At 37.9% G+C, this 22310-nt stretch overlaps 1 protein-coding gene across 3 annotated transcripts in view; it reads right to left on the reverse strand.

The window, feature by feature from the left end:
- Positions 1-1052: 1052 nt before the first annotated feature.
- The window catches only part of LOC126354758 (DNA topoisomerase 2-alpha-like), a 157422-nt gene continuing 136164 nt past the window's right edge, over positions 1053-22310 (reverse strand). For all 3 annotated transcript variants that reach the window (XM_050004640.1, XM_050004642.1, XM_050004641.1), the window contains 5 exons: positions 13641-13785; positions 12967-13106; positions 4344-4463; positions 4132-4250; positions 1053-2236 (listed from right to left, as the gene is read on the reverse strand). In XM_050004640.1, coding sequence (XP_049860597.1) covers positions 2093-2236; positions 4132-4250; positions 4344-4463; positions 12967-13106; positions 13641-13785 — 668 coding nt within the window. In that variant the 3' untranslated portion in view covers positions 1053-2092. The remainder of the gene's footprint in view (positions 2237-4131; positions 4251-4343; positions 4464-12966; positions 13107-13640; positions 13786-22310) is intronic.

The raw sequence follows: 22310 nt of genomic DNA on the forward strand, positions 1-22310 counted from the left end.
AGTTCCTGAAGACAAGTCACTAAATTAAAAATTGTCAGGATAGGGCATTCCAACTCGCCTTAAGTATGAATTGCAGAGTAGTCACGCAGATGTAGTTGTAGATGCTGTACTTTATAATGACTAGCAAGTATGTCTACTAAAAGGGCCAATTTAAGTGAAGAAATGTTAGGGCGTAACATCTCGTGAACCATGTATGGGATTAAGTATGGGCTCAGACTGGACAAGGAGGGATGCAGAATTTTGAAGCAGCTCACTCAATTTCTGAAGAAATTCGCAGAAACTGTGGAAAACCTTAGCGAGGTTAGTTATAATTTACTATATGTTTCTTCTTAATATGGGTACAATGTCTTATCAACCCAGCCCCCCCCCCCCCCCAGGTGTGTAGTTTCACAGTCTTGCATACAGATAAAGACCACTTTCAGGTAAAGATCCCCTCATGAAGTTTGAAACAGCAATTTTCATTCCATTCTAAACTTTTCTCAATAAACTGTAAAGTGCAACTGACGCTGTGAAACTAAATTCCACATTCAGACCATTTGCTGACGATCCACACAACTATGACAGATACTGCTTGGCAATAGTGATGCTCTGACATCATATCATTGACCAATCAGTCTGTAAAGCAGTATGGAACAGCATTACTATGATTAATCCACATCTGCCCAAATCAATACAAGAAATTGGTGTGCTACATTCTACTGTAACACCATCACATTTTACCTACTAATGTCTGTGACTTGCCAGAATGCTTCTTCCATTGACATGCTGAAGGAACCTTTTGTAAACACCATGTATTATCTGCAGCTCCTTGTTAAAGACCACTTCACGAACATTCACAAACCAAACAACCTATGGAAGTTCTTCATGAAGACTTAATATGTACTGCATTTGAGAAGTATCTCTACAGCTCACATCAGTCTTGGTAATTCAATGAGGATTAAATGCGTGTTAACAACTGTGCACTGTTAATCTGATTTATAATGTCACAACACAGGCACAATGATAAAGTCTGGGTTGTATTGCTACAAGGTAACAATAGTGTTATGACAGTATTACATAAAATAATTTTTTAATTTCACTTTCACTAATTCACACATTTTCAGTCTTGACATTCACCACTTCAACAGCACATAATGTAAAATTAAAATGTTAGCAACATTAAAACCTAGAACAATTAAAAATTCTTTATACGAGACATTGTGACTAAGACAGTAATACTGATAACTTTTACATTCCATGTAAATAAACAAGACATATTTGTGATTAAATAAAAAGATCAAAATGCTTTAATCTCAATCACAATGACAATGATAAATATATATATTATCTTCAGCCTAGTGTGAAACATTTATGAAAATGCATTACAAGAAATTTTTGTGTTTCTGACCTCAGATTAGCTCAGCCTGTCTTTAGCAAACTGGCATGTCACCCAACCGCTGTGTGTAACTACAACTGTATTCACAGTAAGGCTCCACTATTGATCTGGTGACTGTCAAGTGAAACAAACATCTGAACACAGTAACATCTAGCTTCCTTAATTAGGAACCTATTCAAATATAATTGAATTAAATAAAAATTAAATAGACAAAACATTTTTAAAGTCTTTTTTGCATCAGTCACAACTGCTGCACAACACGAGACAGAATGCTTTTTTAAAAAACTGCTCTACAGTATTATTTATTTTTTGTCAGGTTTGTGCTATTATGTTTCTTAAAATTTCAATGTTCCAAAATATTGTTCAGTAGGTGGTTTTGAGAGATTCTGTAATAAAATATAATACAAAAGTATAGTTGTGGAAGGCATTGCACACATGCCTCTGGAATGATGTTGGCAACACAATGTCACGAACCCGTGAACACTTATGTGTTCTCAACTTTGTCTTTAAAACACACAGAGTTTGGTAAACTGACTGGATCCCACAAATGGAGGAAATGCTGAATTTTTGTAGTCAAGAACTTCCCCTCCACCATTCAAAAACTATATACAATTATATAATCAGTGAAGGAGAACAACTACAGTACTCTGTCTTAAATTAAAGAAGACAGAATGAGAAGGGCAGTAAAACAGCATTAAAACAATATGTAGACAGGAATTAAAAATCACTATCATCATCATCGTCGTCGTCGTCATTGTAACTGTACTTTACAGGTTTTCTTGCGCGACCTGTTGTCACTTTAGGAGCTTGTACCTCCACTTCTGGTTCAAAATCATCATCTGAGTCTTTCTGTTTTGATTTCTGTAACAGAAAATTAATGAACAACAGACCTATTAGCTTGTTACATTAAAAAATCCACTTACAGGGGAAAAAAATTTATTTTTTACATTCTAAGTGAGGAAATAACATTTTTGGCACAATACCGCCAATGCCCTTCACGGCAATGGCCTGCGATTTTGGCCTATCAAGGAAGTCTACTACTGTGACCAGCTATTCACATGTCACAGACACCATACTGATGAAATGATACTGGTTAAGGTGGGAGAAGAGAAAGGAGAGGTGGGAAGTGACAACATGTTATGTGTATGTACATAGAGAGAACAGTGGAAAAGGAAGGAAGATTTCCTGAAATGTATCATGCATATATGCTTGATCATTATTGAAAACTGAGAAACGACACCATTACTAAAAGCATTACTAAAAGCATGGTGTCGGCTTTTATCATATGGGCCCATAACATTTCTAACAAGAACATCCTTAAATTGGTACATGGCAAGTCAGAAAGGAATAAATGACCATTAGAAGAAATACTACTAAGCAATGTGTGATTGCTATATATAACTGAACATGTGAAAGAATATGTGAGTCCAGAGCTGCTCTATACAGTTACCATATGGCCCATAGTCAATGACTTCCTGGGTGGAAGAAGCCATCATTATAATCAGTATGTGATACGCAAGTGACGACTGTCTTAAGAAGTAATGCCACTATATGAGGTCTGTTCAAAAATTTCCAAAACATTCGCAATTTCATGTCGATGGGTGTTGGTGCGAAACGCAGTTGGCATCACAGCCCTGTATTTAATGTGTAACTGCTGGAAATTTCCTTTTTGTATGGCTGTTAGTTATTGTTCAGTGCTGTACTGAGTAGAATGTTGTGCCACACAGTTCGCGAATTTCAAGATGGCAGAGTTAGAGGAACAACGCGTCTGCATTAACTTTTATGTGAAACTCAAGAAAACCTTTACAGAGACACGTCAAATGGTGCACGTAGCCCACGGTGACGAGTGCTTAAGCAATAATCAGTATTACGAATGATTCACAGGTTTTAAAAATGACTGGACAGAAGTTAAGGTGCATTTTGTCTACTGACAATGCTCATGTCAGGAATGTCAATGAAACTGTGCATGCCAATTGAAGTCTGACTGTCCGAGATATAGCAGAAGAAGAGTAACATTTCAGTTGGATCATAACATGAAATCCTGACATCCTGGAATGCATCGTGTTCCAGTCAAGTTTATCCTACGGCTCATGAGTCAAGACCAGAAAGACCTTTGCCTCGCAATCTGTGAAGAGCTTTTTGATCGCGTAAATGAGAACTAGATGTATCTTAAGAGAATCATAACTGGTGATGAGACATGGGTCTATGGTTATGATGTCGAGACCAAGACTCAATCGTCACAATGGGTTGGGAAAGATTCTCCAAGCCCAGCATTGAAGGATTAGTTCATTATGAGTTTGTGCCACAGGAAGAAACTGTTAATCGATAGGATTATTGGGATGTGCTCCAATGCCTGCAAGAAAATTTGAGAAGGAAACGGCCTGAAATGTGGTGAGACAATTCATGGCTCTTGCATCACGACAACGTATCTGCACATTCATCCCTTTTGGTGCATGACTGCTGCACAAAAATGAAACCACTGTGCTATCTTATCCTAAGTAGTCTCCAGACCTGGCACCAGCAGACTTTGTTTTATTTCCAGGACGAAGATTTGCAAGAATAGTTGAGAAAAATGAAAATTTGCAAAGGGTACTCTGTGGGAATCAGCAAAAATTTTGCGTACAAAGTTCCAGAAGTTTTTCAACAGACATCATATACAATACAAGTAATCAGAACTAGGACAATGAACACTGCAACAAGTAGATCTCCCACCCTTTAACATACATGCACAACTTGGAATGAACTGAACAACATACCTTCTTCTTTGGCTCAAACATATCCTCTGAATCAGACCCTGAAAGGCTCTTCTTTTTCTTCTTGGCTGGTCGAGGTTGCTTTGGAGCTTTTTGTGTCGTATCTTTCTTTTTAGCTGGACCTTTGAGTCATATAAAATGGTAACTGTTAGCAACATTATCAAGAGTACAGACCTGACTTTCTTGTTTCTGCAAGAGAACTGTAGAACTCTTACCTTTCTTCTTCTTTTTCTTGTCATCATCTGAATGTGATAATTCCATCTGCTCTGCAGAAGGCTTATCAGTCGAGCCTGACTGCATAAGTGAGTCAAACATGTCATCTGAAGTTCTCTGCTCTGAAAAATAAGATGATAAAGGATTCTGAGAACAGCACACAGGCTACTATGATGACAAAAATGTAGGTAACTCCAACTTGCCACAAACAGCAGTAATTTATATAATTGTAATACATGTAGATTAGTGAAATAACTTACATAAACCTGAAGTTGACAGAAAATTATAACACAAAGTACCCTTAAGTTATGTTCAGATTTGTTGCGTTCAATATTCAGGATGCAACTGAGACGATCATGTTCCACAGACTTCTCACACAGCTTTCCCTCTTCCAAGCTCCACATAAGTTCTCCTACAAGCTACATGAATCTAAAGCTCTGAGCAGAACTGAAGCTAAGACTCGCAATCCATTTTGTGGCAAGACAGACAGATAATGTACTCTATCTCCCTCCTTTAATCCCACACCACAAACTTCAGCCATTTCTCTCCCAGAAACTGTCTATTTTGGAGTGTATTTGTTTTGGTGACTAAGTTTGTGCTTCTGATGGTCACCTGACAAGTTTACACTGTAACATCTTAGTTCTCTTGTAGATCATTCTCTCACATGTAAATTCATTTGTGCGAGTTTCTACCCACTACAAATTACAAAAAGTCATTACTACAATAATACTGTAAAAAGCACACACTGCCAATAAGCCATATAAGGCCTGGTGTTTGGTCAATCAGAGAGAATTGTTGACTCGGGGTGAATGATAGTTGAAAGACTTTGTTATCAGGAGTTGCAGTCTGTTATTAGTCTGGAACATTTTATGAATAACTAAAGAACATTTCTACCACCCTTTTAAACATATACTTAATGGGTATCAATCACCAAGTACTTGTTTCGAAGATGAAAAACTCAAAATAGGATTAAATAGCCAAGAAACTATTATCAAAGTTTTTGAGAGGCTCTTAAACTGCCCGGTTCCAATAGTTTAATTTGAAGATTTTCGACGAACAAAGCTACAAAACTACACTGCAGCAGAATTATTTATATTGTCATAATCTGACATTATAAATGATCACCATTTGCTTTTTGAGGGAAATCTGGAAAAATGAAAATATTCCAGAAGAGCGGAAAATAGCATTAATCCTACCACTACATAAAAAGAGAGACAAACAAGTTGTCAACAGACACAAAGCAATTTATGACACAAGCTGTCAGTGGGCACTGATTTAAATTAGTGGGAAAAGTTGAAAATTTGTGCCCAGCCGCGATTTGAACCCAGGTCTCTTGCTTACTGTGCAGATGCGATGATTACTGTACCATCTGGATGTAGCAGTCATTGCAACTACATGGCCTACCCTAGCACGCCTTCCGCCAGACCCGAATTCTCAACTTGTCCATCACCTATTATCCCGATTACTCGCAGCATTTTGTCCATTTTGCTGATTCCCGGAGTTCGAGTGTGATGTGCTTCCACACTGAAGTGATCATTGACTGTCCTTAACTTAATTATATTTGTCGTGTCAGTTCCAAGGACCTGAAAGAGGGATTATTAGAAAAATAATAGGTGCAATGCAAAGTACAGATGGTTTGAAAATGATAAGTAACGAGGAAACAATAGCAATGAAACAAAAGGGATTGAAGTTGTTACACGATCCTAATTTGCGAATACAGAGCGAGGGGGAGGGGGGGGGCAGTAAGTGGTTTAAATTAAATAGGCCAGAAGCAATCAATCAAGTCGTCATTCAAACACAAATTATGAAAACGTTTAAAGTAAAGAGGACAAAGGTCAATAAAGCAAAACTTGTACGCACTCCAGAAGTTAACTCACCTACTGACTGCCACAAGCAAGCAAAAGCCACACACAAGTAAGACACTGACAACTTTTTAAGATACGTGTTGTATTAGAAATGCTGTTAGATAAGGAATTAGAAACCATTTCATATTAACTTCAGTTTCAGAATATGCATTAGCAAGTAATTTTAGATAAGAGTTCTTATATTTAAAAAAGAAAGAATTCAAACTTTTCATTGCTAAGCTGCCAGAGTTTTATTTCATAATTATTAACATATATATAGCACCAAGTGGAAATCAGCCAGTCTTCATGATCAAACTACAGGTTCTGCTGAACAAAATCAGTGCATTACATATGAAGGTAGTGCTTTGCGGCAATTTCAATGCTGAATTTCAAAAGACAACAGTACCAGAGATGCTTTTATAAATATAACCAACACATTAAGTAGGATCCCCACAATACACTGTGCAACAAGATTAACAGAACATACATACGCCATCATTAACCAAATATTCACCTCAGGTACAAGTCACAAATTCATAAGTAGAGTACTGAACATGGGCTATAGTTAGAATGAGGCAAGGCTGCCGTGTGCTGTGTACATAAATGCCAACAGGTAGATAACATCAGAATTTTTATTTTCTTATTGTCTAAGGAAAATTGGGAAAGCATCTGCATTGATAGCATGTACATGAGTTTTCAGACTATCTTTCTATATCGTTTTAATGTGGCTTCCAAAAGAAAAACAGTAAAACTGAACAACAATAAGCAATGGGTAAACAAAGGCATAAAAATTTCCAGTGAGAGGCATATTTCTGTAGTATTGTTGTAAGAAATACAGTTACACAAGAATTTTCAGATTATACTGAATTCTACAAAAGAATCTATGCTAGAGCAGTCAGAGGTTCAAAAATTGTGTGGAATAAGGAACGCATCTAACAAAATGAGCTCAATGTCAAGAGTTAGAACGAAACTTGTAGCACAGTTTAAAAAAAATCATTAACATCAGAGGGCTCAAAAGTCAGACTCTAAATCAGTCATGACAAAATTCAATGAACACTTCACTTCACTTCACTAGCTGAAGACTTCATTCAAATAAACTGTAAAGGACTGATCTCACACACTCCAGCAAATTGGTAATCTAGGATGCTCCCATTTACACACTGATCAAAAGTATTCGGACACCCGGCTGAAAATGACTTGCAGGTTCATGGTGCCCTCCATCAGTAATGCTGGAATTCAATATGGTGTTGGCACACCCTTAGCCTTGTGACAGCATTCACTCTCGCAGGCATATGTTCAATCATGTGCTCGAGGGTTTCTTTGGGAATAGAAGCCCATTCTTCACAGAGTGCTGCACGAGAGGAGAGGTATTGATGTCGGTCAGCGAGGTCTGGCACAAAGTTGGTATTCCAGAACACCCCAAAGGCGCTCTATAGGATTCAGGTCAGGGCTACGTGCAGGCCAGTCCATTACAGAGCTGCTGTTGCCGTGTAACCACTCCACCACAGGCCGTGAATTATGAGCAGGTGCTTGATCATGCTGAAAGATGCAGTCACCATTGCCGAATTGCTCTTCAACTGTGGGAAGCAAGAAGGTTCTCAAAACAACAATGTAGGCCTGTCCCTCCATGAAAAACATGCCCACACCATAACACCACAACCTCCGAATTTTACTGATGGCGCTACACACACTGGAAGATGACGTTTATTGGGCATTCGCCACACCCACACCCTGCCATCGGATCACCACATTGTGTACCGTAATTCGTCACTCCACACAATGTTTCTCCACTGTTCAATCGTCCGCTGCGCATGTTCCTTACACCAAGCGAGGTGTCGTTTGGCATTTACCAGCACAATGTGTGGCTTGTGAGCAGCTGCTTGACCATGAAATCCAAATTTTCTCACCTCCTGCCTAACTGTCATAGTACTTGCAACAGATCCTGAGGCAGTTTGGAATTCCTGTGCGATGGTCTGGATAGATGTCTGCTTATTCCACATTACGACCCTCTTCAACTGTTGGCGGTCTCAACAGACAAGATTGGGCTGTGCGCTTTTGTTCTGTATGTGTCCCTTCATGTTTCCACTTCACCTTCACATCAGAAGTAGTGGACCTAGGGATGTTTAAGAGCATCGACATCTCGCATACAGATGTATGACAAGTGACACCCAATCACCTGACCACGTTCGAAGTTCATGAGTTCTGTGGAGCGCCCCATTCTGCTCTCTCATGATATCTAATGACCACTGAGGTTACTAAGATGGAGTACCTGGCAGCACAATGCACCCAATATTAAAAATGTAACTTTTTTTTTTTTTTTGGGGGGGGGGGGGGGGGTGTTTGGATATTTCAGATCACGTAGTGTATGTTTACGAAATAAATCCCAATGAAATTATACGCAAAGTTAAATAATTAAGGAATAAAATGTCATGTGGCCTTGGTGAAGTGCCTGATTTCATATTAAAAGCAAGTGTTCACCACATAGCAAAGCTGCTGGCAAACATTTTCAAACTCGCTCTAAAAACTGCTGTTTTTCCGGATATTTTCAAAATAACAAAAGTTTCACCATTGTTTTAACACAGCAAACTACAGGCCTGTGTCACAGTTAAATTGCTTCTCTGAAATTCTATAAAAACTTTATGACAGCCTTTTAAGTTTCATAACTAAATATTCTTCTCCTACTGTACAACATGGTTTTCGAAAGTCTAAATCTGCACTGACAGCGATTTTCATAGATTGTGCTTTAAAATCTCTTGATCAATATAAATTAGTTGCACATATTTTTCTAGACCCGTCGAGAAGGTTTCAACATCCTGGACCATGCCAATCCACTTGAAAGACGAGAAGTATGAGGTATAGCAGACAGCTGGTTGTGTTTGTACCTGAAAAACTGCAGGCGGAAGGTATCACCACAGTATGAATTAAACACTAAGAATTAAACAAGAAGCAACTCCTTCCTTTCTAGTCAATTACCAATAAAATATGATGTACTGCAGGGCTCAATCTTAGGTCCACCACTCTTCTTCATTTATGTGAACAACTCTGTTGAATACATAAATCCCCAAAAAACTATCCCCAGCAAAGGATAAAGACAAGAAACCTCGCAGTCAACAAGTTCTATGGAAAGATTTTCTGAGTGCTTCTTCAAAACCAAACTCATTGTAAATACTGCAAAACTATGTGTGTGGACTTTCACTCATTTCCTCCATCTATTCAAATGTCTATTTATGCACAATTAAAAAATGATCTCCAAGAAAAAGTTGTCACAATTTTTTTTAAATATAATTGGGTTCAGCAATATTTAAAGCAGAGTGCGCATGCACGCACGCACGCATGCACACTGCTTGGATGTGGGATCAACTCACAGAATAAAAGTGTTTAGAATAGAATAGAATAATGTGTGGCCTTAAAAAGATGGAGTCCTGTAAATCTCTCTCTATGTTTTGAAAGTTCCAAGTTTGTCCATTAATGAAACTATCTTATTCACTATATTTAGGTCAAGGAATTGCAGTTCACCACTCTTTTCTTGTTCTACAGTTAAGTCAATTTTATCACTCAAATCATTAAATTTATCAACAATTACCACAATCCCCCTTTCCCTCAATCTATTAAGAAAAAGATATCATCCACATAGCACTTGCATCTCAATATTTTACTGACAGGGTGCCCCGCATTAATGGAAATTTTCTTTTTCAGATGATTAATAAGAATGCCCACTATAGTTCTGGATGTGATGGAGCTCACACCCAGTCTGTCTCTTTGTACGTAAAATTTACAGTTAAAAGAGAATTAGTTATTTTTAAAGAACATTCTGCAAAGAGAGTCGGGAATTTTTTGTTGAGATAATCTCTTGTATTTAAGTAAGATGGCTCCAATCAGCTCAACAATAAAACTGAATTACATATCTAACAAGGAAATAATGGTGAACATCAATGCCTTGATTTAAATATCAAGGAGCAAGATAGTAGGTGAGCCTTCGAAATACACCGGAAGTCGACAACAACAAATATTTTGATACATAATAACATGTCATCTAAATGGCCAAAAGCTTGCCACCCTATGCACTCTCGTAATTAGTGCTTAAGTCCCAACGAATAAACAGAATAGAGTGATAATGATGAAAACTATAAGACAGCAAGACAGAGCTAATGGATATCATGAAAACATAGAACAAATAAGAAACACTGCATGATAGTAAACTGGAATGCCATCTGGAATGTTAAAAGAGTGTCAAAATTCTGTATTTTAGTAATTTATCTTTGAATGTAGCTAACATTTTTAAGCAGTTCAAAGTTGAAGCTGCATTTTCAACCAAAAACACATCATGATATATAATGAGTAATAATTTAAAACCGGGGTTGACAAATATTATAAAGCTGGTGTCTACAAAATTCAGTGTAACTATTACAAAATGAATTATGTCAATGAGAATGGTAGCTTCTTCAAGTTGAGATACAAGGAATTCAGAGACACTTTAAAGCTTTTTAATTTTGAAAAAGTGGCTCTAGCTATGCACATACATAAAATTGGGCACTCTTTCTTTGGAATTTTGTGCTTGCAGGATAAAGGGAGAAAATCTGATCTACTCAAACAGCTGGAGATTATGACACATGATGGGAAACGCGAAAATATGTTCACCGGACAGATTACAAGAGGAGTGTGTGTGTAATTAAAAGTCTTAGGTTAGCTATTTTAATGATAATAATACTAATAAAATTCAAATGTGTAATGAGGTTCGAACTCTTAGGCATCGATATGCAGTGTACTCTATCTTTCAACACTGTTGATAGAGTATTGGGTTTCTTAACTATGCGCTCACATTTTTAAGTCTACTTATGTGTTTGTATTTGAGTGTGTCTTTTCCTGGAGGTATATGGACCATGGACCCTAACAGATGTTGCTGAAATGCTGCCTGTATTCATAGATTGCATATGCCAATTAATTTTACAGACTTGACAAATGATGTTCCCAGTGCAATTTAGTGTTACAAGGTTAATTCCCCCCCCCCCCCCTTTTTTTTGCACCTTTACCACTTCGATAAGATTTTTTAGAATAATTCTGATAATGGAGCCTTACTCATCCAAATCGTGCCAATATTAGAACTTTTGATTTTGTGAAAGGTGGTTGAGCCTACATTTTAACATTAATTTACCTTTAATCATCCTTTAAAACAATGTTATGCTCTTTTTGTCACAGTGGATTCCCTATCACATTAAACTACCCCTGGAAGCTTATTTCCTGTAGCAGCTTGCCCCCTCCCCCTTTAAATTGCACTGACTGCAAAAACACCACTACAGGTAGACTATCTACGCACTTACAAAGAATGATGTCCACGTAAGTTAAATCAAAGAATCTTCTGAACACCAAGACTCTTTAGTAGGTTTTTTTTTTTTTTGCGAATTTCTGAATTCTGTTTTTTAATGACTTGGTGAATAAATTGCAAGGAAAATATAATTCTTACTAATTGGGAATCATAATTTCAGTGTCAAAAATGCATTACACCCAGTTCATATCGTAAATGAGGTTTCATAGGAGTGAATTTCCTTAAAAGACATTAGAAATTATGCTTTGATTTGTTATATAACTTATGTCACATAACACTTAAGGTTTATGCTAATAATCAAGAACCAGTAAAGAATTGACAGTCTTTTGTTACAGGTTTATAATTAGCAGCTGTATACCAATAACACGTTTCGCCTATTCACCCATCTTCAGATTGGATGATATCACATATGGCGTTAGGCACATGGGATACAGAGCATACAAAGCATCCCAACAAATAATTGCCCTCACAAGAAAATAATTGCCGTTATCCAATATTCGGAAACACTGCACAATGTTCTTGTTGAGACATGGATACAAAATAGGACCAGGCCTACACAGCTATGTCGCCATGTAAATGTGCTGGAGATGTAGATGCTCATGGTTGGGCTGCACAAATTGTACCAGGCCAGTCTTTGTATGCTCAGTATCCCATGCGCATAACACCAGCCAATCTGAAGATGCCTGAATCAGGCAACATGCATCATTATCAAATAAATAATAATTACAACCCTGCAGCCAAAACAGTTCCTTTCTTCATCATATATTAAGAGTTGCTGTACCATCCCCACTATGAGTTGGAAAAAGTTTTATATTCTATTGGTCGAAGTCAAAAATTAAAATTCAACCAAGCGAAACTGATTAAATACTGCATGCAGATTCCGAGTCACCCTTTTTGTGAATGTGTAGCCCACAAAGTGTGGTTAAGTATAATAATGTCTATGACTCTCCTTTGAAATAGTACCCTAGCAGATACCAATTCCTTGTACTGACATCCAGTGTTGATTAAGTTATACCAAAAACTGTTCAACTGCTAACAGCTGTAGCTGCTATGCATACTGATTTGGTTTTTCATTGCCTAACACTACCATAAACTGCAAATAACTATAAAGCTGCCAAATAGCAATACTCTTTGAAGATAAAGAAAATAGTAGACTGTGCAAACAAGTGAAAAGAAGGCTTATTTGCTCCAACACTCAATCAACATATTGTGCAACGTTACACCTTTTGCACATTTCTCTTGTTAAGATTAAAGTTTTCGACACTTGTATTGGTACTGGAGCAACTTAATAATTTCAGGCCACTACCTTCTGCCACATACTAGAATCAACTACATTTACAGTACTGTTTATCTTAAGTAAATCCTGTAAACTGGAAATAAAATGCAAATGGTGTGGGGTATAAGGAGCTGAATCTTAAAATGAAGTTTTCAAATAACGTAATTGCATTTAATTCTTACTCTGAGGCTGCCCTGTCGACGGGCTGTCAGAATCTGACTCCTTTGCAGCTGCCTTTTTCTTCTTTGGTTTAGCTGCTTTCTTTTTTGCCTCTACCTCAAATTCACTGTCGGTGTCACTGACGTCAATAGTTTTTTCGGCACTGCAAAACACATCACATCATTATTAGTAGCAGATCTTTGAAAATATGCAAAATAGCCCTGACTTAATTAGAATAACATCATGAGATTACACCAGCACGAGCTATTGGTGTATTTTCAATTATTTAATATTCAGTTTAATACAGTGTTAAATAACCAAAACTTCAGCAACTGTTTGTGTTGATGTAAGCTCATGAAAATATTCTTCTTCAGAGTTTTTAGCATTCCTTATAATCCAATGATGATCCCTGCTCCACTCTTAAGATTTTAATCTGTCTTTCACCTCTGGCAATGCCTGTTAATGTGAAAAGTGCGAAGTTGCACTGTGGTTTTGGGTCCGTGCTTAACTGTAGGTCCCCCTATAGCTGACTGGACAAGTCAATTCAAAGATTTCACAAAAGTAGTGGTATATCACCTCCAACAGGACCATGCCTGGTAAAGCAGTATGGTGTTCAAATCAACCTTAGGGTTGATGACAGACTACTTTTATAATCCAGTCACAGAATAGCTCAATCTTTCAAATACAATCAACTCACGTAAATGTGTCATCAGCAGTGTTTAGTTCTGGATCCACTTGCGGGACAGCTTCACTCTCTTGCACTAGTTTATTGTCATGTAACTCCAGTTCCTCCTCACTTTCTTCTTCTTCACTGTCACTGTACGTGAACTTCACCTTCGCAGCTGAAGGAAAGAAAGCACATTATATATATTACAATGTAACAATGAAGATGAGAATGGCATTGTCAACAAGGTAGAACACCACACTGTCACAAAAGTAAGAAATTATTTTAAACTTCCACAACATAGGGGTGTTAGATGCTGCCTGTGGAATAGTGTTTCCCATACTCTTACATGTTGTAATTGGTGGAAAGATGGTGGTAATGCAAACTTGATTAAAGAAAGTATCATCATGCCCCTTATGTGTTCAGCAGGACATTGCTCTCGTGACTGTGCTGTCAAAGTGTTTATCATCTTATAACAAGGACGATGGCAAGTATAGGTGTATGCGATTTTACTTCTATAAACGGATTACAGTAATGCAGTCAAAAACGCACACACACACGCACGCATATCCATTCGCACATACACAGTGTCTGTGTATGTGCGGATGGATGTGTGTGTGTGTGTGTGTGTGTGTGTGTGTGTGTGTGTGTGTGTGTGTGTGTGTGTGTGTGTGCGCGCGAGTGTACACCTGTCCTTTTTTTCCCCTAAGGGAAGTCTTTCCGCTCCCGGGATTGGAATGACTCCTTACCCTCTCCCTTAAAACCCACATCCTTTCATTTTTCCCTCTCCTTCCTTCCTTCCTGACGAAGCAACTGCCAGTTGCGAAAGCTCGTAATTCTGTGTGTGTGTTTTGTTCATGTGCCTGTCTGCCGACGCTTTCCCGCTTGGTAAGTCTTGGAATCTTTGTTTTTAATATATTTTTCCCATGTGGAAGTTTCTTTCTGTATATATATTAAAAACAAAGATTCCAAGACTTACCAAGTGGGAAAGCGCCGGCAGACAGGCACATGAACAAAACACACAAACCCACACCCTTTCATTTTTCCCTCTCCTTCCTTCCTTCCTGACGAAGCAACTGCCAGTTGCGAAAGCTCGTAATTCTGTGTGTGTGTTTGTGTGTTTTGTTCATGTGCCTGTCTGCCGGCGCTTTCCCACTTGGTAAGTCTTGGAATCTTTGTTTTTAATATATTTTTCCCATGTGGAAGTTTCTTTCTGTTTGTATATATATATAGTGCAGAAATAACAGACATACCCAACTCTAGAAAGCAGTACATCTCAACAGACTACCTTAGACAAATGGTCACAGAGCAGTAATTGGTCTCTGAATGCATCAACTAGAAATTCTTTTTAGACAAAACCCTGTAACTGTCTCTGGAAAGTATCATCTGGGAATCTTTCACCAGAATATTACAGACTTTTGTAATAAGCTAAATGAACTCAGTCAATGTGCAAGACAATGAAAGTGTGTATCACCCCTACGTACTGTGTTTCATTAAGTATCACATCTGCTCAGGCGTGGGTAAGATTTTAAATACCCAATTACAACCTGACATTCTCCATACTGTAGAAAACAAAGAAGAGGAGTAGGTGTTGGAAGCTGTGTCAAGTGTAAAGCAACTGACTTAATCAATTTTTGTTTAGAACAACACTTTGAAGCATGTGCCATTGAAGTTTTTGCAGCTGTGTCCTTTTAAGTATAGAAATATACAGGGCATCTTTCTGGCAATCTTAACCTCTTTTTGAAACAGCTGGACTCGCTTTTGGTGCATCTATTTAATGGGAAAAGAGAAGTCTTAGTTCTTCGGGATTTCATTATCAACTTTCTAACACACAGTAATGGAAAGACAAACATGGAAAAATTGACATAACCTACATCCTCACCAGAATAACTTCTAATTCAAGCACCTTAATTGACAACATTTTTGTAGAGCAAGGGAAATAGGGCAGCAGCATCACCATCATTAGTAAAATAATGTACGTACTGTCAGATCATGATGGTGAGATACTTACTACTGATAATATGAATATTTGACAGAATAAAACTGGGCTCCAATGAAAGATAACGAGATCCATAAATGATGAAACAATTAAGGGCTTTTTACTTATGCCTCCAATATGTAAACTGCAGTCACATATATTCTGAAATGGATGTCAATTCCAAATATAATATGTTTAGTAATAAAACTGCACCAACATTTGAAGTTTTCTTTTCTGACAATGGTTACAAGAATCGACACAAAAAATGCAAAAAACGTGGTTCACAAAGGGAACAAGAATATCTAGCAAACAAAAATGAGAATTAAAGATCACAACAACCAAATGTAAGAAATCCTATCCAAATAAATAATTATAAAGTACTGTAAAATATTAAGCAAAGTGATCAAGCTATCAACAGAAGTTTATATTGCAGCTACAAAATCAATCAATTCTATAACGAACTCTGAACAATCTTCGAGATCATCATAAGCGTGAAACAGGTATCAATTGTGCCACTAAACCTGTAGATTGTGTTTTAAATATTAATTATACATGGTTTGCAAAAACCTTCAATTACATAAGTTCTTCCGAACAAATAGACAACAATGGCTCCTTAAAAAGTGCCATGGAAATATTGAAACACCATTTTCTCAAACCTATAAGTCCGTTACATATATAACCCCCCCTCCCCAAATAACCAGAAATGAGGTTAAAAAGCCAGTGTCTCACTAAATAGTGGAGTATCATCAGATGCAGGTAATATTTCCAGCAAACTGTTAAAAGCCTGTTCTGATGGGTTATACAAAGTTTTAGCAAACATATTTAAAGCTTCTATGTATCAGGGTGACTTCCCAGGTGGAATGAAGCCTGTTATAGTGAAGCCACTCCACAAAGAGAGAAACACAACAGAGGTCAGCAACTACTGGCCTCCCTCTCTCTTGATCACGATCACAATCACAAAGTCCTTGAGAAAGTACTGCATTCCAGAATTGTGATGCACCTCAAAAACTCTTTGATGTCATCAATGATAGTTCGCTTTCCGAAATGGTAAGTTCACAACGGAAGCCATATTTCATTCACAAATGATGCACTGGAATCCCTAGATTTAAAAAATGAAGTCATAGGGATATTTTGTGATCTTTTTAAGACATTCAAGTGGGTGGGCCATAAAACACTACTCAACAAAGCATGCCAGTATGGCATCAGATGGCCAGTGGAAAAAATTCTACTTCTAAGACAGGAAGCAAATAGTATTAGCAGACTACAATATTACTGCACCTGGGTGTGAGAGCGCTTATGTTAGCTTATCATCAGTTTTTATGGTTATTGTGAAGAGGAAGGACTGGACCTCTTGATATTATATGTAAAGTTCACCTGAAGGCGTTGACAGTGCAATGTGTTTTCCTTAGTCATCACTCTACTTGTTTACAGTAAGGTCATTCTGTGTTTCCGATAGCGACTACAGGAGGCCAAGTGCAACAATATCATGGCTGTGTAGTAGTTTGTGATGAAAGCGACAAAACAGGTGAGGGGCAAGACTGACTTAGCACTTTACTTCATGAAATTTATTAATGATATGTCACTGGCACACTGCTGTTTCTCGTATACATAGTTTACAATCCTGCCCACTAGGAAACCAACTGAATGATCACAATACAAGAAGGAAAGTGATCTCAAAAATCTAACTTTGGTACACAAGATGTAGGCATTCCAGTATTAAAATATTTAATTCACTGCCAAACTACAAAGGCCTATGTTGTAACACTGACACTTATTTGAAAAACTTTTTAATCATTAGAAGAGTTTTTAAAATGAGAACTACAGACATTGTAAGCATATACACTGGTGTCGAAAATTAAAGCAACAAACAGAAATTTTGCAATGTTGCATTTATTTTCCCAGAAAACAGTATACACAGCTGATAGTAAAGTAGAAAAATGTAAAAAAATAGAGAACATAAACAACTGCAAAATGCATAATAGTAGACAAAAATGTTCTTCATTTTTCCCAAATTAATGGATTTGCACACACATTCTGACAACTAGTTAATGTGCTCAGTATAGGTTATGGCAGCAATACAGGAATGACAACAATGGGGCATCTACATCTACATGACTACTCTGCAATTCACATTTAAGTGCTTGGCAGAGGGTTCATCGAACCACAATCATACTATCTCTCTACTATTCCACTCCCGAACAGCGAGCGGGAAAAACGAACACCTAAACGTTTCTGTTCGAGCTCTGATTTCTCTTATTTTATTTTGATGATCATTCCTACCTATGTAGGTTGGGCTTAACAAAATATTTTCGCATTCGGAAGAGAAAGTTGGTGACGGTGACTGAAATTTCGTAAAAAGGTCTCGCCGCGACGAAAAACGTCTATGCTGTAATGACTTCCATCCCAACTCGTGTATCATATCTGCCACACTCTCTCCCCTATAACGCGATAATACAAAACGAGCTGCCCTTCTTTGCACCCTCTCGATGTCCTCCGTCAATCCCACCTGGTAAGGATCCCACACCGCGCAGCAATATTCTAACAGAGGACGAACGAGTGTAGTGTAAGCTGTCTCTTTAGTGGACTTGTTGCATCTTCTAAGTGTCCTGCCAATGAGACACAACCTTTGGCTCGCCTTCCCCACAATATTATCTATTTGGTCTTTCCAACAGAAGTTGTTCGTAATTTTACACCCAGGTACTTAGTTGAATTGACAGCTTTGAGAATTGTACTATTTATCGAGTAATCGAATTCCAACGGATTTCTTTTGGAACTCTTGTGGATCACCTCACACTTTTCGTTATTTAGCGTCAACTGCCACCTGACACACCATACAGCAATCTTTTCTAAATCGCTTTGCAGCTGATACTGGTCTTCGGATGACCTTACTAGACGGTAAATTACAGCATCATCTGCGAACAGTCTAAGAGAACTGCTCAGACTGTCACCCAGGTCATTTATATAGATCAGGAACAGTAGAGGTCCCAGGACGCTTCCCTGGGGAACACCTGATATCACTTCAGTTTTACTCGATGATTTGCCGTCTATTACTACGAACTGCGACCTTCCTGACAGGAAATCACGAATCCAGTCGCACAACTGAGACGATACCCCATAGCTCCGCAGCTTGAATAGAAGTCGCTTGTGAGGAACCGTGTCAAAAGCTTTCCGGAAATCTAGAAATACGGAATCAACTTGAGATCCCCTGTCGATAGCGGCCATTACTTCGTGCGAATATAGAGCTAGCTGCGTTGCACAAGGGCGATGTTTTCTGAAGCCATGCTGATTACGTGTCAATAGATCGTTCCCTTCGAGGTGATTCATAATGTTTGAATACAGTATATGCTCCAAAACCCTACTGCAAACCGACGTCAATGATATAGGTCTGTAGTTAAATGGATTACTCCTACTACCCTTCTTGAACACTGGTGCGACCTGCGCATGCTGTGAATGATGTCATCAATCTCTTGCTGATTCAATAACACCTATTCCTTCACCAGAGCTGCTCACAAGACTTGTAAAGTGATTGGTGGAAGCTGCTGTGACGCAACCTGTCTCCCCGTGCTTCCCAGACATGCTCTATTGGATTCAAATCGGGTGATCAAGCAGGCCCATCCCACGGGTGCAATATTTTCTGTTTCCAAGAAAACATTGACCACCCATGCTCAATGAGGTCTACCATTATCATCTATCAACACAAAGTCTGGACCACAGCACTTCGCAACAACCACACAAGAAATCCCAAAACCTTGTCATAATACCCAACAGCAGTTAAGCCTTGCCAACTCACCCATAGAGTTTCGTGAAGAAGTGTAAATGTGGTTAACATAATCCCTGCCCACACCATTAGAGATCTTCCTCAATATTGGTCTCTTTCCACAATGTTTGGATCCCAAACTCAAGTTGCATGTTCCTTCCAGTTACAAATCCATCAATAATCACTCTCTAGACCAAATCAGGACTCATCTGTCTGAAGAACGTTGGCTCACTGTTCATTGGTCCAGGAGACTGACAACTACGCTCTAGAAGTTCCCTTCTGTAAAGACATGGCAGAGATACAGATACAGCTGCTCTCCGACACTGAACACCACTCTGCAGAAACCTTATGCACACAGTTTGCCTCAATGCAATAGGTCCAGTGGATGCTACAGGGTCAGATGCCAGTTGCTGTACAGTACTAGTACGGTACAGTCATGCCCTTACAGCCAAATAATGTTTGTATGATTATACTGTGAATTAGACACACAATGGGGAAATTGTGGTATTTACTTTAATTCTGGACACTAGTGTATGTGTTAATACTTGCACAATCTCTTTTACTATTTTGCTTCTGTTTCATTCTAATTTCATAATTTGTATTTTCATTGCAACTTTTCTTTATTTTTTAAAAAGTTGCATAACTGTATTATGTTCTATTTTTTATTCCTTAAGTTATTCCATATCTTAGCATCAATGCATAAAAGAATCTATGGAATATGTACAGAAATAAATAAAAAATAACTACATCTTCCTCTAGTAATAGAAGAAATACAGAATCAAAGTCTAACTGAAGGGAGACGTGAGAGTCTGTGGGCCTATCCATCACATCATCAAAGGGATCTGTTGTGACAAACACAAGATAAAGCAAAAAACAACAAGAAACAAAATAGGTACTATAATGGCATCTCATTAGCAGGAAAAACACCCTACCAAAAAATAACTGATTTGATAATGATTCAATTGTTTCTTTGGTGAAAATGCAGAATTAAGGGTACTGTATCAGGATTTGCACCAATATGCAATCTCTTACTTCACACTTCCTGACATGCTACATCAATAACTTACAATTCAAAATGCTGCATTTATAGAACAAGTTCAGAGTATCACACCCACAAACTCTCAAAATTATGCATCAGAATATGAGGAGCAGAATGAATTAAAACTGGCGACACTGACTAAATCCAATATGTCAGATGTGTACTCTTCTGCAACCAGCCAACTGGAATGCAGGAACATCGCATGATGCGAGAGCATAGCCTCCAGCATCCGGAATACAGTACTGACATATGATGTACAATACTAAACAAATACGCTGAAACAGCAATTTTTGTTACACTTCTAAATACAAGCAATTGTTCATTTAGCATCTCTCCATTAGTGAATTACTACTGGTAACTGATGAGAGGTTGTCGGTTCAACAAACTACCAGTATATCGTACATCTTAGCCTAACTACACTATAATACAATAAGATGAGTATGTAGACCTGCATCCACAGATGTTTCTTTTGTCCCAGATTTAACACTGTATTGTCTATCTTTGTTAACACACTCCTCACTACTTCGTGGACTTCAAAACTCATCATCATCATCATCATCACGATTTCTCTGCCATCTGTTTGCACTTCAACTGTCATGGACTGACAGACGGCAAAACCTTTGTCACATGCAACATATGCCTCGAAGCTAAGGTACATGGTGTTTGCTTATTGCCCCACTATTTGTTGCCCACTGTTCAGTTACAGTTTCTTCATTTCCGACATGATGTATTCCGTAAGTGTCCAATAAAAGCCTGTTTTTTTGAAACAGTATGAGAGAGTGCATTTTTGCAAGAAATTCTAAGGCACTTCTTACAAAATACACAGCATGAAAGATTATTATCTACCTCACTGTAATACGAAGAACGACCAGCCTCTTGTATACAAGAATCTTTTCATTTCAGGCATTTTTAATACATTGGTCAAATGGTTGAAGCTGGATTTTACAGTGTGTGTGTGTGTGTGTGTGTGTGTGTGTGGGGGGGGGGGGGGGGGGGGGGGGGGGGCAAACTACATTTATGTTATGTAGATACAATGAATCTAGGGAATGCACAGCACATTTGTGAGTGGTCAATAAGCAGCATGATTTTACTATTTCTAGCACGCAAACTTGCACCTCCAGGCATGCAAGAATAGTTCAAATATATGCTATCTTGTCAAAAATTGACATGTTTATACACATGGCTGTAGTACTAGTTTGAGGTTTATAATTTAAGCAGCAACCACCCTCAATTATGGTTTAAAAAATTTATTTAACTTAAACCATGACTGGGTCCCAGCAGGAAAGAAAGGAAAGCTGTACGAGCCATATGAAGATGGATTCGTAACTAATCTTAAACTGGTAATAATTTGAGTTAAATAAACTTTTTAAAACCAAGATTGTGGGTGGTTGCTCTTTAAATTATAAATCTTATAAATGTTTAAATATAGTAGTTGTTAGCTATGCTTTTGCATTAAATGTATATCGTCAGAGAAATGTCCACCCATTTTAAAAGCATCATAGACTGTTCACCTTTCTAATTATTAGGGGCACCAACTTTTCTGTTCCACTTTCAGTACAACACAAAATATTTAGCCAACCTTTACTAAATTTCTACCATGACAAGTCTCTCTTAAGATTAATAGTTTTGTCAATCAGAAGGCGGAAAAAAAAGCCCAATCCACCTGCATTAGAAACAACATAGCAACTGTACTTTTCTATGGGAAACATATTGCTTTAGCACGAACCACAGTACCATCAACTGAAATATTTCAAGTATAAGGTGGTTTTAGTAATAGCACATTTTCCAACTGACCATGGTGTACTCATTTTCTTTTGCTGTTACCTCCTCTCAGATGACCTGCTTTCAATTATTTTTTTTGTTTGATCACTATTGTATTTAATACTGGTGAAGGGATTTCAGTTTTTGTGCAACATCAACAGGCTTCAT

The sequence above is a fragment of the Schistocerca gregaria genome, chromosome 3 (genome assembly GCF_023897955.1).
Source record: "Schistocerca gregaria isolate iqSchGreg1 chromosome 3, iqSchGreg1.2, whole genome shotgun sequence".
Taxonomy (NCBI): domain Eukaryota; kingdom Metazoa; phylum Arthropoda; class Insecta; order Orthoptera; family Acrididae; genus Schistocerca; species Schistocerca gregaria.